At 59.7% G+C, this 17,131-nt stretch overlaps 1 protein-coding gene across 1 annotated transcript in view; it reads right to left on the bottom strand.

The window, feature by feature from the left end:
* Nucleotides 1–15,740, bottom strand: part of CNGB1 (cyclic nucleotide gated channel subunit beta 1) — a 48,048-nt gene extending 32,308 nt beyond the window's left edge. The window contains exons 1-6 of the mRNA XM_055145768.1: nt 15,570–15,740; nt 11,687–11,774; nt 11,166–11,202; nt 8,792–9,052; nt 4,966–5,128; nt 2,089–2,196 (exon numbers count right to left, since the gene is read on the bottom strand). Of these exons, the coding sequence (XP_055001743.1) occupies nt 2,089–2,196; nt 4,966–5,128; nt 8,792–9,014 (494 nt within the window). The 5' untranslated portion in view covers nt 9,015–9,052; nt 11,166–11,202; nt 11,687–11,774; nt 15,570–15,740. The remainder of the gene's footprint in view (nt 1–2,088; nt 2,197–4,965; nt 5,129–8,791; nt 9,053–11,165; nt 11,203–11,686; nt 11,775–15,569) is intronic.
* Nucleotides 15,741–17,131: the final 1,391 nt, after the last annotated feature.

Raw genomic sequence — 17,131 nt, 5'->3', positions numbered from 1 at the left:
ATGCTCAGGGGCTCCTCCTGGTTCTGCACTCAGGAATTAGTCTCGGCTGTGCTTAGAGGACCATGTGGGATGCCAGGGATGGAATCTGGGTCGACCGCATGCAAGGCAAATGCCCTATCCACTGTACTATCGCTCTGGTCCCTCTTGTTTTATTTTATTTTATTTATTTCCTTCCTTCCTCCCTCCCTCCCTCTTTCCCTTCCTCCCTCCTTCTCTCCTCCCTCCTTCCCTCCCTCCCTCCCTCCCTCCCTCCCTTCCTCCCTTCCTCCCTCCCTCCCTCCCTCCCTCCCTCCCTCCCTCCCTCCCTCCCTCCCTCCCTCCCTTCCTTCCTTCCTTCCTTCCTTCCTTCCTTCCTTCCTTCCTTCCTTCCTTCCTTCCTTCCTTCCTTCCTTCCATCTTTCTTTGTTTTTGGGCCTCACCGGGTGATGCTCAGGCATTATCCACGGCTTTATCCTCTGTCCGAGGGCTCTGGCTCTGGCCCCTGCCTTGCTTTCTCACAGGAAACCCTGACTCCATGTCCCCACTGCTGTGTGAGGTGTGGCTGCACCCCAGGTCCCCTACAAAAACTGGACTCAGGAAAAGGTTTGGGTGTTTTTTTCTTCTACTCTAACCTTAAGTTTGTGCAGTGGGGGCCACACCCAGTGATGCTCAGGGGTTACTCCTGGCTCTGTACTCAGGAATCACTTTCCTGCCCGTGCTCAGGGGACCCTATGGGATGCTGAGGATTGAACCCGGGTCGGCCTCGTGCAAGGAAACGCACTCCCCGCTGTGCTATTGCTCCGGCCCCGCTATTCTAGGCTTTAGGAACTTCCTGCAACTCAGTTCAACGTTTGCCCCGCAGGGACCAGGGAGACAGCACCGGGCTTCGGTACATGTGCCCGTACGCGTGTAGCCTGGGTTTGATTCCCAGCACCGAAGGGTTCCCTGAGCACCGCTGGGCGCCTCCTGCGGGAGCCTGGGCACTGCCGGGGCGGCCCAGAGAACCCTCAGCAGCACGGGTCACCCTGTGCCTCGAACTGAGCTGCCAGCACAGTTGGCCGAGCACTGAGAGGAGTGGCCCTGGGTCCCCTGAGCACCTCTTCAGAGGTCCACACCCCCCAAACGCAAAAAACAAAAGAACAACTACAACAAAGAAGGAAACAGGCCAAACGTGAAAGCCTCTCAGTATATCTGTACTGCGAACCATAATGCCCCGAAGCAGAGAGAGAGTGTGGGGGAAATTGTCTGCCACGGAGGCAGGGGGAGGGTTGGGATGGGGATGGGAGTACTGGGGACGTTGGTGGTGGAGAATGTGCACTGGTGGAGGGTTGGGTGTTTGAGCATTGTATGACGGAAACCCAAACATAGAAACTTTGTAACCGTATCTCATGGTGATTCAATAAAATAAATAAATAAATAAATCACTGTCACTCTCACTGTCATCCCATTACTCATCGATTTGTTCGAGCGGGCACCAGTAACGTCTCTCATTGAGAGACTTATTGTTACTGTTTTTGGCATATCCAATACGCATGGGTAGCTTGCCAGGCTCTGCCGCGCGGGCTCGATACTCTCGGTAGCTTGCCGGGCTCTCCGAGAGGGGCGGAGGAATCGAACACGGGCCGGCTGCGTGAAAGGCGAATGCCCAACCGCTGTGCTATCGCTCCAGCCCAAATAAATAAATAAATAAATAAATAAATAAATAAATAAATAAATAAAAATGACAGCAGTAAGAGAAGCCCTGGGTGCCCTGCAGCTACTCAGCCTCTGTTTCTGGGGAGAATGATGGGTAGCCCAGGCCGAGGCCTAGGGTTCAAATCCCCGAGGAAAACATTTCCCAGGGGTCTGGCCCTGGGGTGGGGTCTGGGTTCTGGACACAGCCGAGTTCAGCGTTCAAGCCCCTGCTGCAGGGTTTTCCACAGCTCCTGGGGCTGCCAGAAGCAGCCTGGACAGCTGACCCCGTCTTCCTGCCCAGAGACCACTGGCAGAGTCAGCCTGGCCACGGAAGGTTCTAGAAGCATCTCTTTCTCTCCGACTCCCCTCCCCTGCCCCGCCCAGCCCCATCCCGCCCTCTCCCGCTCTGCGCCCCGAGAGGTGACCCTCACTCACTCAGTGCCCTGCGGCGTGGTGGGGTCCGACCAGGCGACCACCGGGGACTCGGCCGGAGACAGCGCCCTAAGTTCCTCAGCCTCGTCATCGTGGGAGGGCAGCCGCTTCCTGCAAGGGACACAGCGAGGACGGCGGCCTCAGAGCGGGCAGGGCCTCCCTGGGGGGGGAGCCAACTCTGAGCCTGCAGGTCGCCAGAGGGTCCTCATTTCTCTGCAGGGACCCAGTGAAAGGGTGGGGGGAAGCACAGCTCTCCACGGGCCTCAGTCTCCGCCTCTATCTGTTGGCCACACTGGTCACAGTTGCAGGCAGCTCTGACGTAGGCAGTCCTGCCACTGGTCAGTGAGTGGCCTTGGCCGGGTAGTGTTACTCAGCACCACCTCAGTTTCCCATCTGTAAAATGGGACTCCTCAACTAAGAAACATCACCCAGTTGGGTCTCAGCTCCCACATCTTTCTTCCCCACCCCACCCCTAAGTCTAAAGTCCTTCCCTGCCTCCTCCCCCTCCCCCCCCACCTCTCCTACTCTCTGCCACCTTCCCAACTTCTAGAGAATTCCCTTGGCCAAGGAGCCCATTATTGGCTCATGAAAACCCCACCCACTCTCGAAGCCCCAGGCTCCCTGTGTAAGGATGAGACGGAGCAACGTTGGGGTCCCCCATCAGCAGCCCCTATCTGCACCCGGTGCTGCGTTTAGAGCCAGGGGGGTCCTGGTCAACGGCATTTGGGCTTGACTCCACCTGGAAAGCTCCCGCCCTCGACCCCCGGGGCCCAGGAGTGCTCTGCCAAGTGCTCTTGGAAGGAGCGAGTCCGGCGATTGCCGAGGAAGGTCTGGAAACGACCCTCTGTCTCTTTTGACTCATGCAGGATGACAAAAGTCACGGGTCCACCCCCTTTTACACTTTGAAATCAGACAGCCGGTGGGGAGAGGACAGGGGGCAAAGGTCCCCCCACCGGGACCTAAACTCAGTCCTGCACCCGGTGTCTCTCCCCCGGAGAGCTGCCCGGAGGACCCAGAGAACGCAGCTGACGCCGTATCCCGGCTCCTGCCCCTTTGCCGAGCCCTGTGCCTCCTCACAGACGCCCTCAGGATTCCCACCAGCCCCCCGGCAGGCGGTGCTTCTCCTCCCCTCACAGTGCACAGGGACACCGAGGCAGCTCAGTGACTCGCCCGCTGGTCACTGGGAAGCTGGGGTTCACTCCAGCCCTCGGCCTTAAGCCGTGAGCAGGGCTTGGCCTGCAGGTGCCCCTCAGCCCTGTGGCTTCTTCGGCTCTCTGGTTCCCCCCCCAGTCACCCTCAGTGCTCCTTCTTCCCCTGACTGCAGACGGCCCCACAGACAACCCTAGCGCCAGGTATCAGAATGAGCCCCTCTGGAAATGAGGCTCAGGCACTGGCAGATTCTCACGGTCACATTTAACTCAGCCCCTTATGTCTGAGGACTTATTCCTTGTATATCTTGGTCCCACCAGAATGCATTTTGGGTCGCACCTGGCGATGCTCAGGGGTTACTCCTGGCTCTGCACTCAGGAATTACTCCTGACAGTGCTCGGGGGACCCTATGGTATGCTAGGAATCGAAGCTGGCAGGCCGCATGCAAGGCAAACGCCCTACCCGCTGTGCTATCGCTCCAGCCCCAAGGGCAGGCCCTTTTAACCTTTCCACAGCACCTGGGGCTGAGCCCAGAATAAGACTGTTGAATAGATGCTTGCAAATAAATTAATGAACAAATGGCTTAGCAGGAGCCCCACAGCTCCAAGCCAAAAGCAGAAGGCAGGAGGCACGGACTCTAGCCCCATGTGGTCCTTTTCCTTTCCTTCCCCCAATTCCTTCAAAACCAACCTTCACAGTTTCCCCCATTCACATATAAGGGACAGAGAGAGGTAGACCAGATGCCCACAGCAGTGGCGTCACCATCTCTCCTGCCATCTGTCTCCTTTGTATAATTCAATGAGTTAAACTCAGAGATTCATAAATCTATGAGCGATCTTTCAAGGCTGAGTATAATAAAGATTGACTCTTTTCTCCACATGAAAATCTCAGAGCCCTCAGCTTACCCTCTCTCTCCGCCTCCATTCTAGCCCGTTCCTCACCTCAGCTGAGAAATCACTCAAGGGCCCTTGAGAAAGAGCACACATGAGCGGGGGAAAAAAGACAAAAGGATCCATCTCTGAAGTCGGCCAACGCAGGACAGCACTGGCGACCTGCCTTCCGCATAATCATTCCCAAGGGACTAGCCAGCACATCACAGTGTACACGCGGCTAAGTGCAGGGCGCCTCTCGGCCGGCTCTAAACCAGCTGCAACCACACGCAGCACAGTTTCAACTCAAGAGGTGTGCAAATCTGTGTCCATTTGGCCAGGAATCCCGGGCTTGAAGGACCCCAAGGGCAGAGAGCAGAAAGGCAGAGGCAGTGTTACCAGAACCCTGTGCACAGTCCCTCGGAGAGGGGGTCTGTTCTCTCCATTTGGAGGCAAGGCAGAGGCTCCCAGAGTCACAAGTGAGTGCTGGGCTGACACCCAGTGACGCGGGACGAGCTCTCAACGAGGTCCCGTGCGAATCCCGCCTCCAGGGAAAATCACACCAGCGCTTTGGGTCCCTAAGAGGAGGCAGGAAAGCTGAAAGGGCCCCTAGTGGGGTGGGATTTTGGCTGCCCACTTCTCTCACGCGTTATTTAACAAGATGAACCGTTTCGCCCTGCTAAAGGACAGCGGTGGGTGTTGGGGCTTCTGCAGAGAACGCCCCGGGCCCCAGGGGAGGCTCCAAGTCCCCCTCCTGACCCCACCTTGCTGAGTGGCCTGGGTGCCCCTGATCCCCGGCCCCCTTGCGCCTTCTGTGACCCAGGACCAGTGAGAAAAGGCCAAGAGGGCCATCCAAGTTGACCTGTGGGTCCCGGCGGCTGATCCCGGCACGGCGAGGGTGTCCGATTTGGCGGGCGACGGTGGCGGCCGCTCCGGTGAGGCCGGCTTCTCCTCCACGATGAGCGGCTGGCGGTCAGCGTCTGCGTCCTCCACCTGCACCTCTGGGTGCTGCTTTGTGGCGGGCACTTGGGAGGAAGAAGGGGTGCACAGTCAGGGCGAAGAGGCAGGGCGGGGGTCTGGGGTGACGAAAGCAAGGCCTGGGGGAGCAGGAGAGCTCTGTGCAGGGCTGGGGGTGGGCAGCATGCAGAGGCAGGCCCCCAAAGGCGTGGCCACTCCGGCCACTGCCCAGGACCCACAGAAGAATTGCTGGGACCCCCGCAGTCAGGGGGGCACCGGAACACAGTCTGGCTTCCTTGAGTCTGGTGAAGCTTCAGCCCCCGGGTTTGGGCTGAAGGGGCCCCGAGAGCCTGAGCTAGCACAGTCGGCTTCCTCTCTCCGCGCCTCAGGATGGGGGTGACCCCTCTTTTCTGGGACTGTGGCAGGATGGGCGGGAGGGCACCAGGCTTGGTCACGTGGGACATTCAGACCCTTTCTCCAATCAGGAGACAGCTCCCTTTCGGGGAGGGGTACACATTTACAACCCCCCCCCACACACACATTGAGGTTACCTGTTCTGATAGTATCTTATCTTTTGCCTGTACGAGGTCCCCCCAACACTTGTCGTCCTAACTCAGCCGGCTCCCACACTTGGAGAATCAGCATGGGTCTAGCCCGTGGGGGCGGGGCACCAGGCACAGCGGGCGGGGGGTCCGGGGGTCTGGCCCACAGCAGAGCTCAGCAGAAGCTGAGGGCCTGGGGCGGGGCCCCCACCCCCCACCCAGTAGCGGCCAAGACAGACTGGGGCGGGAAAGCAGGGGAGGGTCGTGTCAGCCTGACTAGAGATGTCCCGGGCCGTGGGTGCGGGAGAGAGTATAAGACACAGGGCTCCTTCCCCCACTTCCCCCCAGACCCGAGAGGTGAGCTGGGGGGGGAGGGAGGCGCAGGACCAGGATCCCCTCCCTCCCCTCCCCTCCCGACCCTGTCACAAATGTTCAGGGTCCAGGTCCTCCGCCCAGCGGGATGTGCTCCCCCCGGCAGCAGAAGTGCTCCCTTCCCCTCTACTGGCTGTCCTTGGTCCCGAGAGCTGGCACAGGGCGAAGGCAGGTGTCTTGCAGGCCAACCACCTCGGCTTGGTCCCCTGCACCACACACAATCCTTCTCTCATGCCAGGAATCTCTCCTGAGCACAAACAAAGCCAGGAAGAGCCCCTGAGCACTGTGGGGGGGTAGCTCAAAAACAAAATCAAAACAAAACTGGAGCTGGAGCGATAGCACAGTGGGTAGGGCATTTGCCTTGCACGCGGCCGACCCGGGTTCGAGTCCCAGCATCCCATATGGTCCCCTGAGCACCGCCAGGGGTAATTCCTGAGTGCTGAGCCAGGAGTGACCTCTGAGCATCGCTGGGTGTGACCCAAAAAGCAAAAAAAAAAAAAAAAAAACAAAAAACCAAACCAGGGGTGGCTTTCTCAGGAAGCCCGGGAGATGCACTCCGCCTTCTGCTTTGTGGGGCGCCAGATCTCGCAATGTCACTAGACCCTGGGGAGAAGGGAACAGCCCCAAACCTGGAGCTTCGTTTCCCATCAGCTTGGTGTAGTTGGGGTACTCTAAATAGCAGCGACCCTGGCTGAGAGCACGCTGGTCTCTAGCCTCGGGGCAACGTCACCCCCCTAGGAAGAATACTATGGCCTGCCTGAGCCCGTTGGTGGGGGAAGATGCTATTTCCCGCGCAGCGCTTCCTGCGTGCCGGGTGCATCTGCTTTGCTGAGTGCCCTGCGGTGCTGAGCAGACCCAGGCGCAGAGACTCGGCCACAGAGCCAGGCTCGCTCTCAGGCCTCCCTGGCTCCAGCCCTTACCCCCGCCCCAGGTCAGACCTGCGCGTACCGCAGCCTCGGTTCCAAAGGAACGTCATGGGGGGCACCACAGCAGGGGGTGAAATGGGAATGACGTGCCCCCCCCCTCATGCACCCCCCCTTCCTCTGCAGCACTGCAACGCCCGCCCCTGTCTCCGTGTCGCTGGAGGTAGTTCTCGAGTGGGGGTGCTCCCGGAGGCCGGGGATGTGGACAGGGTGATTTTGAGATGAGGCAGATGGGACAATAGATCACGGACAAGTAAGTGCGTGTGTCCTTCGTCAGTGCTCTCCGGATCCTGAGTGGGAGGTGAGCCAGGGCTCCCGGGTGGGGGGGGCGCGGGGGTGTCCTGACCTCCTCACTCCTCTTCCTGGCGGGTGGGGGCAGGGGACCCCATCCCGGGTCTGTGTTTCCCTAGAAACTGCAGGTGGACGCCCCTTTCTCGTCAGAGCTCTTGCTGTGCTTTCTGCTGGTGGCCAGCCAGGCTGGTGTCCCACCCGGGCACAAACCTAGAGTTTCCCGCTGGGTGTTTCCGTCACCCAACAGCTGAAACCCACAAGGCACCGAGTGGAGAGACCAAAGGAGAGTCACAGCCATGAAGATCACACCGGGCACCCCAGCACACCGGCTCACGGGAAGGGAGCAGAGTAAGGGTGTGCTCCAGGCTCTGAACCTGGAGGGCCGGGGGGTCCGCGGGTCCTTCACCCCAACTCTGGGTGCACCCCGGGCCAGGAAGAGGAGAGGTGCCAGTAGGCCAGTGGGTCAGGAGGGGAGGGCCTGCTCCATTGCACCCCGGGCCAACCCAAACCACATGAGTCAGGAGGACAAGTGGGGGTGAGGGTGGGGGTGTGGCCCAGGGTACCTCACATGCAGGACTTCGGGGAGTGCCAAAACAGCAACAACAACAAAAGGTTTTGGGGGGGGCTGGAGCAATAGCATAGCGGGTAGGGCGTTTGCCTTGCACGCGGCCAACCCAGGTTCGATCCCCAGCATCCTATATGCTCCCCTGAGCACTGCCAGGAGTAATTCCTGAGCGCAGAGCCAGGAGTAACCCCTGTGCATCGCCAGGTGTGACCCAAAAAGAAAAACAAAAGAAAGGTTTGGGGTTGGGTCTGATCCGCAGCCTCCCGGCTGGAGAAATAAACCAGGGAAGCGGCCACGTCTGCCTCGGTGACATCAACACTTTGTCATCAGGCGGCGGGCGCCCAAGGACAGACCCAGACAGGCCACCTCTCCTCGGGGGGGCCCAGCTGGGGGGCCCCATGGGACGCAGCGCCTCATCTGCCGGGAGCCCCCCGGGACCCGCCCGCCCTGCCGGGAGGAATTTGCGGGGCTGATCATAACGTTCCTGAGAAAGCCCCACTCCCAGCAAACGCCAGGACGTTAGATTCTGTCTGCAACGAACTCCCCGCGCCCCACCTGTTCCCGCTGCCCCCCCCCCCCGGCCCCCAGCTCCTTCCCGAGTCTCTCTGCCTGGAGATTCAGCAGCTTCAAGGAGGAGGAGAATGAGTCCTGGCATGGAAAGGTGGTGGCAGAGGGAGAGCTAGTCCAAGCGTCAAGCTTGCCTGCTTCCCGACTTAGGTTTGATCCCGGGGACCACAAGGTCATCTGAGCACAGAGCTGAGAGCAACTCCAGAGCACTGGGTGTGGCCCTCCCCACCCCCCCGCCCTGCAGACAATTGCAGAAAACTATGTTGAGCCCCAAAGACATGACCCATTAATTGTGGGGTTTGGGAACACCGGGAAAGAGGAACTAACGCTCCTCGGGGCACTGCAAAGCAAGATGGAAGCACGGGGTGGGGTGGGGGGGCGGCCAGCGGCCTTCGGGACACAGCTGAGCCATGCAGAAGCGCGGGCCGCGGGCATGCACATGCTGCCGCCGGCCGGCCGGGGCCACGCTACCTAGGAGACGGACGGAGCTCCTGGTTTCCTTGGCGAAGCTGGAGCTGGACAAGGCCGTTCTCCGGGAGACGAGGACGGGAATGCGGGTGAGGGGGGGCCGGTAGCTGGGCACATTGGGGAGGTGGTCGGCCAGGTTGAGGGGCCTGTTCCCCTGGGCCACCGGGCCAGGCAGCCGGTCCTGGACCAGGCGGCTCAGCTCCACCTCCCGGCCCGGCTTGGCCATGATGACGGGGCCGGAGGGTCACAGGCAGCGCCCGGGGGCTGCAAAGCAGGAGTCCGGAGTTGGGGGTGGGCGGCAGCCGGGAGAGCCCCTGCCCCAGTGCCAGCATAGACCGGCTGGCACCAGCCAGCACTGGCAGGAATCACGGCACCCCGGGTCTGAGGCATCACTCTTGTCCCCGGAGTTCAATATCGAGAGCGTCACCAAGCCACGTGACTGGTGGAGGGACAGCCCCGAGCTGTGGCCTTCTGCTCTCGGCTAAGCGAGTCTCCCAGCACAGACGCAGACCAGGTGCCACCTAAGAACCTGGGCTCCCAGACGCTGAGATCCATTCTTCCCCGGGTAGGGAGAATGACCGGGGGCACAGTCACTCCCCAGCCCTGTAACAGCCCCCAGGCCTGGCTCCCCACCACCACCCCCTGCCCGGGGGGTCACGCCACCTGGCAGTCCTGGTGAATGTCAGGAGACAGGTCCCAGCACCCCCCACCCCGGGCGGGGTCTGAGGGGTGGAGCCTGGCAGCAAGATGTCAGGCTTGCCCCCAGAGGGCACAGGTGGTACAGCCTGCAGGGGACACCCGAGCTATGGGGTCTGGGGGCATTTAAAAAAATTTTTTTTAATGAATCACCATGAGATCTAGTTACAGATTTACAAACTTTCGTATTAAGTTTCAGTCACACAATGCTCGAGTGCCCATCCCTCCACCAGTGCCCATTCTCCACCACCGATGGTCCCAGGATCCCTCCTGCACCCCCCAACCCCCTCGTCACCACCCCCTTGTGGTAGGCACATTCACTTTCACTCCCTCTCTCCTTTTGGGTGTTATGGTTCATACTACGGGCACGAAGTGGCCATCCTGTCCGGTCCATAGTCTACCTTCAGCCCGCATCTCCCGTCCTGAGCGAGCCCTCCAAGCAGCCTTTACTTGGTGGTCCCTTCTCTGTCTCAGCTGCCTTTTCTGGGGCACATTTTTGAGGGGCTTCCGCAGTGACCTGTTCCTAGTGCCAGCTCACAGGCCCCCGCCTGGCCCTGTCTCCCCGCCGGGGCTGCAGACTGAGGAAGCGTCCAAGTAGGGATGAGCGGGGTGGAGAACAAGCCAGGACCACCCCAAAGGGCAGGGCCCCCGGGTCCAGCCCCATCTCTGCCGCAGGCTGGCCGGGACCACCCGGGCCCCATTTTGGGGTCTGCGGGCCTTGGGGCCAGTCTAGTATGTCTGACATACTCACCGTGCCTCCGGCCAACACCCTGGGAACTACTGCGGTCACCCTCTTTTTCTCGGGGGGAAGCCACAGCCCTGACTCCGGGCTGCATAGCAAGGAGCTGAGGGGAGCCAGAGGGGAAACGCAGGCCTGGGCCCTCGAGTCAAATCCCCCCACCACGAACCCTTCATGCTCTCATCCGTGCGGCTGTCCCTCTGCCCCCCGGGTGGGTGGAACATCAGTGTCCTAAGGATCTGGGGAGCTTGTGGGTTCAGAGCTGGATGGACCCCCGGGGTTCCATCCCCAGCACCCCCCTATGGTCCCCATGCACTGCCAGGAGTGACCCCTGAGCACAGAGCCAGCAGTAAGCCCTGAGCACCACCAAAGGCGTAACACCCGGTTATGCAGAGAGATGCGATCTTTGGCCGCCTCTGACTGCTTCCAGGAGCACAAGTGCCAGAGTGAACGGATAAAGGAGACGTGGCCTCTATCCGGGAAGGGGAGCCTTTGTGGAACCCCATCACGTGGCCCAACACACAGCGGAGGGGCCTGGCCAGGGGGTGGGCCGTTGAGAGGTTGTGGGGAAGGTGGGAATGGTGACGGCCCCCGGATATTCCTGTGCAGGACCCACCCCTCCTCAAACACATGCACATGCACACACACATGCAGACACACACATACACATATACATACGCACACATACACACACGCACACACATACACACACACAGACACACACACATGCGTGCACACACACACATACACACAGACACACACACACACATGCAGACACACACACATACACATATACATACGCACACATACACACACATACACACAGACACACACACATGCAGACACACACACATACACATATACATACGCACACATACACACACGCACACACATACACACACACATGCACACACACACACACACACACACACACACACTTACCTCCTGTGCTGGTGGCCGCGACCTCCTCCCACGACACCTGCAAGGGAAGCACTCAGGGCTGAGCTGCGGCCGCCCGCCCTCTCCGACCCTCAGCCCCCAGCCCAGCCTTCTGGGTTGCTCAGAAGCCCCAGGTCTCTTCACTGTCCTGCAAGCCCCTCCCTGGGGTATGCTGGGTCGGGGGCACGGAGCCTGGGTCCACCCCCTGCTGCCCAGGTATATTGGCGGGAACGTCTCCAGGTGTGGTACCTGAACAACTGGGCATGACAGCAGGGTGGGGGGAGAGGTTTCACCCCAGTTTGCAAAGGTGACGGGGCGGGGAGGGGCAGTGATGAGCCAGGATCACACAGCGCTGGGGCTGGGGTCCGAGTCCTCGGGCCCCTACCTGACCCTGGCCTTCAGGGCCTTGGAGACCCCTCCAGGCAGTGTTCTGAGCAGGACATCCCAGCATCTGTCCCCTCTGCAGGGTACATGCCCCGCCCTCCATCCTGCCCTCCCCCCCCACCCCGCCCTGCTGCCCGTACCTGGCGTGAGGTCCTCCCGGGCTGGGGCCCGTCTACTCCGCCGGGGTCCTCGAGGGCCTTCGCCACCAGGAAACTATCCAGCAGGACACTGTGACGCCGAGGGTGGGAGAAAAGGTCTGCGGTGAGAGTGTGGGGCTGCGTGGAGCCCCCCGAGGGCCCGGCCCTGGGCCAGGAGCACAGAGAAACCTGGGTTCTCGCCCACCTAAGCTCCCAGTGCCCAGGCCGCTGGCCCCAGGTCCCACCCGAGCCAGTGGCAGGACAAAGGGCGAGGAAGGACAGGCGCACAATTCAAGCTGGGGAGGAGGGCTTCTCGGAGGAGGCAGCCTGAGAGCCGGATAATGAGTGGGCAGTGAGGAATGGGGACATGCACCTCTCGGTCCGTCCAACAGGGGACACAGAACAGAGCTGTAGGCGGACACCAGGTTTCCCCCAGCGCCTCCAGGCCGCCCTGTGAGTTGGGCCAGCAGGGAGGGGGAGAGGGGAAGCACCCACCCAGGGCTCCCTGCAGCCCGTCCCCTGCAGCACAAGCTCCAACCGGGGCTCCGTCGGGGCCAGGAGCCCAGAGGCGCCCAGAGACGGCCAGGAGCAGGCTCTCACCCATCTCGGCTCCCGGCGCCTGGGCAGCTGGCCCCGGGGCCTGCCTGTGTCCTGAGATCAGAGATCCCCTGACACGGAGGAGGGTCTCGGGGAGCCCTGGCCGGGCCGGGGGTGCCACGGGGAGGAGGATCACGCAGACAGGAGTCGCCCACTGTGCGAGGAGTGGGCGCCCTTCCGGGGGCTGACGAGAGGCAGGTGCTGGGACTGATGGGATGCACATACTGAGAGTCATGGGGGGAGGTCGGGCTGGGGGAGAGCACGGCAGGCAGAGCACTTGGGTCCGAGCCCTGGCCCTGCACGGTCTCCTGACCTTGCCTCTGAGTACCACCGAGTGTGGCTCCCAAGCCAAACCAAACCGAATGCAGGTCGCACCGGGCTGGAGAGATGGCACAACGGGGAGGGCGCTTGCCTCGCCCGCGGCCAACCCGGGCACCTCGTGTGGCTCCCCGAGCCCCACCAGGCGTGATCCCCGCGCACAGAGTCGAGAATAAGCCCTGGGCACCGCCGAAGGTGGCCCACACTAACAAAAGATAAAAGGACTTGGCCCCAGGGGCCACGTGTGAGGGGACAGCACCGGGCCCTGCCCCCCAAGGCCCTCCTGACCCGCAGACCCGGCACCAAGGGCTTCCTGACGGCGCTTGTCTGTGTCCCGGGGGCTGGCGTCAGGACGTCCACGAGGGCAAGGGGGCCCGGGCGGGGCTGCAGCCACAGAGAGACCCAGACTCAGTGTGCACGCTGTCAATGGGTGCCATGCTGCGGCCCCACCCTCTCTCCAGTAGCCTCGAGAGCACAGGGCCGGGTCCCGTCCCTGCTCAGATGTCAGTGCTCAGAGAGGCCGGGCGGCCCGTGCAGTGAGTCTGGAGCAGCAGGCCGTCTCTGACCCCACAGTCGCTGCGGCCCTGGGTGCCTGCACCGTCCAGGCCACGGGGGGAGAGAGGCTGGGAGGGGCCCGAGGACCCACGCGCCACTTCCTTCGCTCTCTCCTCGGCGTTCCTGCACGGGGCCCTCGGCGGCCAGGGCTGCAGTCTCCACCCAGAGCCAGGCCGAACCCTCCTGAAAGGCCCTTCCTGCACTCAGATACGTGAGCAAGGCTGTGGGGAGGGGGTGCAGGTCAGGGTGCGAGTGGCATGCCATTCCTAGGCCCCAGCTGGAGGACAGAGGGGAGGCGTTTGCCTGGCACGCAGCCAGCCCGGGCTCAATCCCTGGCCATGGCCCCAAATCAAACCCCACAATTTCCCAGTTTTATTCCCGCCCCACATGGGCCCCCATCACTGCTGGGTGCAGTGCATATACATACACATACATATGTACCACTGTAGCACTGTCATCCCGTTGCTCATCGATTTGCTCGAGCGGGCACCAGTAACGTCTCCATTGTGAGACTTGTTGTTACTGTTTTTTTTGCACATTGAATACGCCACGGGGAGCTTGCCAGGCTCTGCCGTGTGGGCGGGATACTCTCGGTAGCTTGCCGCACTCTCTGAGAGGGGTGGAGGAATCGATCCCGGGTCGGCTGTGTGCAAGACAAACGCTATACATATATAAGTATACACACACACACACACACACACACACACACACACACGTAACCAGAAAGATAGAACAGTGGGTAAGGCACTCGCCTTGCATGCAGCTGACCTGGGTTTGACCCCCAGCACCACACCTCCCGAGTACGCCAAGCCCCACCAGGAGTGACCCCTGAGCACAGAGGCAGGAGTAAGCCCTGAGCACCACCATACCTGGTGCTCGCCCCAGGACCTCCTTCCCCCCCAGTTAACACATGAACAGTCGGACTTTGTGACCTCAGCTCTAGGCATTGAAGATGCAGGTGTTCATGTCATATCTGAAACCATTTCCACTTGAACGGGTGCGTTGATTTCAAAAGAAATTAAAATGGTCTGTGGACCCTGAAAGTATTACAGGGAAGAGTCTGTAAGGGAGACGTGAGACCCTGACACAGAAGAGTGGGGGTCCACAGGGCTGCCCCAGGGCTCAGAGCCCGAGACTCAGAACATGAACATCCCGTAGTCCCAGCCGGAGGCTGTCCTGATCGGGACGTTTCCAGAATCAGGCCAGGAAATGGTTGAGGGGCCCCAGGATGCCTCAGTTTGCCCACCTGTCAGATGGGCAGGGCTTGTCCAGCCTGTACAACCTGACTTATCAGAGCAATGACAGACCACCAGGGAGAGTCTCATAGAAAATCAAAGATTTGGGCTGGAGAGAGGACAGCAGGGAGGACACTCGCCTTGCACTCAGCTGACTGGCACCCCATGTGGTCCCCCGAACCCACCAGGAGTGATCCCTGAGCACTGAAATGAGCACTGAACCAGGAGCAAGCCCTGAGCACTGTCCAAACACCTAAATATATACATATATATATGTATATATATATATACATATATATATATAAAGATCTTTTCCGTGTGCAAACAGCCCGGCTGCTCTCTCCACCTTGGGGCTTAGTTGGCTTCCAGCCCGATCCAGACAAAACCCCAGTCCCGCATGTGCTGACAGGCCAGTGTCGTCTCAGCCTCAGTCTCCCCGTGAAACAAGGAGAGCCCGAGCACAGTACTCCATGCGGTGAACAAGTACCAGCCCAAGGGCAGCGGCTGGGGGCCAGGGAGCCGGTACAACAGGTAGGGCACTGGCTGCGTTCAATTCCCAGCACCCCAGAGGGTCCCCAAGCCTGCCAGGCGTGACCCCTGCGTGCAGAGTCAGGAGTAAGCCCCAAGGACCACTCGTGTGCCCCCACTTCCAGAAAAAAATGGAAATGAGGGTGCTGAGTATGTCAACCACATAGCATGAAAAGTCATTATTTTAAAGGCCGAAGGCCATGAGGAGGATTGCTCCCTCGTCACCACCGTCAGTCCCTGAGGAGGCGGCGAGCTCCGGGACGCGGCCCACGTGCAACCGTTCCAACAAACACCTCAGGCTCCCACGCCCCCAAGGCCTGCGGTGTCCCTGCCTTGAACAGCAAGGGCTGTTTCAGGGGCCTTTGCCCCCAGAGCCACACGACCTTGGCCACCAGCATGCCTGACCCAGGGCAGCAGGTGACTTCTGGGAAGTTCCAAGATCCTGGAGAACTCTGAGCAGAGGCACGGACAGACGGGCCGAGGTGGGTGGGCACCCGAGGACACCCCCCCCCAGTCCTTTAAGTTAAAGATGCAGCAGGGGGAGGCACCAGCCCTCCGCTCCCCCACACCTGAGTGAAGACCCCCACTGTCCCTTTGACAGTCTTCTCCCCCGTCCCGAAGGCAGGAAGGGCTGAGGGACAAGCAGCACCTACTTGGGTCTCGTTGCCTTGGCGGACACAGGCACTCATGGTGTCGGGGTCCAGTCGGGGACGGGGACACCCCTCCCAGGCCGGCGCAGCACGGGCAAGGGGGTTCTTGGGAGCCCCGGGGTCCAGCCAAGCCCCAGCCAGCAGCCCGGAGCCAGCGCCAGCCTTCCTGCTTCTAATCAGATGAGGGGACGCGCAGGGAGCTCCGCAGAGACGCCCCTGGGGACAGCCAGGTGGGGACAGAGGCCCGTTGCTAGGGAGAGCCGGGCGGCTGCACGGAGACCAGGTCGCTAGGCGACCAGCTGCCCGTTACCAGGGCCCGCACGTCATCAGTCACCCCTGAGTCTCTGCTGGCCGGCCGGCCGGCCCAGAGCAGCCTTCTGCAGTGACAGCCCGGCCCGCCCCCACACCAGACACCCCTGTCCCCGGGCCCCCCGTGGCTCACGCCACCGACTCTGACCTCACTGCTACCTGAGGCCCAGCCCCCAGAAGGTCCCGGGTTTGAAACTGCGAGTGAATATCTGTGTGTGTGTGTATATATGTGTGCATGTGTGTATGTATGTGTGTATGTGTGTATGTATGTCTGTATGTGTGTATATGTGTGTATGCATGCATGGGTGAATGTTATGTATATATGTGTTATGTGCATGTATGTGTATATGTGTTGTGTTTTTATGTATATGTGTGTATATATGGGTATATGTGTGTATGTGTGTATATTTGTGTATGTGTGTATGTATATATGTGTGTATGTGTATGCATGTATGTGTGTATGTATGTGTATGCATGTATGTGTGTATTTATGTATATATGTGTTGTGTGCATGTATGTGTATGTGTGTATATGTGTGTTGTGTGTTTATATGTATATGCGTGTATGTGTATATGTGTGTACGCATGTGTGCATGTGTGCATATGTATGTATGTGTGTATATGTGTATATGTGTATATGTACGTATCTGTATATGTGTGTATTGTGTATGTGTGTATGTATTTGCATATATGTGTATGTGTGCATGTATGTGTGTATATGTGTACATCTGTATAGTGTGTATGTATGTGTGTAGGTGTATGTGTGCATATGTGTATGTATGTTGTATGTGTATATGTGTACATCTGTATAGTGTGTATGTATGTGTGTAGGTGTATGTGTGCATGTGTGTATGTATGTTGTATGTGTATATGTGTGCATGTGTGTACATGCATGCATGTGTATGTGTGTGCATGTGTACATGTATGTAGGTATGTGTATGTTGTATATGTGTGTATCTGTGTATGTGTATATGTATGTGTATATGTGTGTATGCATATATGTGTTGGTGTATGTGTATATGTGTATCCGTATGTATGTGTGCATGTTTGTATGTATGTGTATGTGTGTGTGTGTGTGTGTGTGAGCAGACACACATGTGCAGGGAGCGGAGCAGCTTGTGCAGCAGGGCTGAGGGGGCCGCGTGTGGATGAGGTGCTGCCAGGCAGTATGGCAGCTTTGCAGGCTGTATGCGGGGTGATGCACTGCCCGCCTGCCATGTGTGTGCATTGGCATGTGTGCATGCACTGAGAACATGC

Source organism: Sorex araneus, chromosome 8 (genome assembly GCF_027595985.1).
Source record: "Sorex araneus isolate mSorAra2 chromosome 8, mSorAra2.pri, whole genome shotgun sequence".
Taxonomy (NCBI): domain Eukaryota; kingdom Metazoa; phylum Chordata; class Mammalia; order Eulipotyphla; family Soricidae; genus Sorex; species Sorex araneus.
Note: the sequence above shows the minus strand (reverse complement) of the source record. Positions and strands in the feature narration are given on the sequence as shown.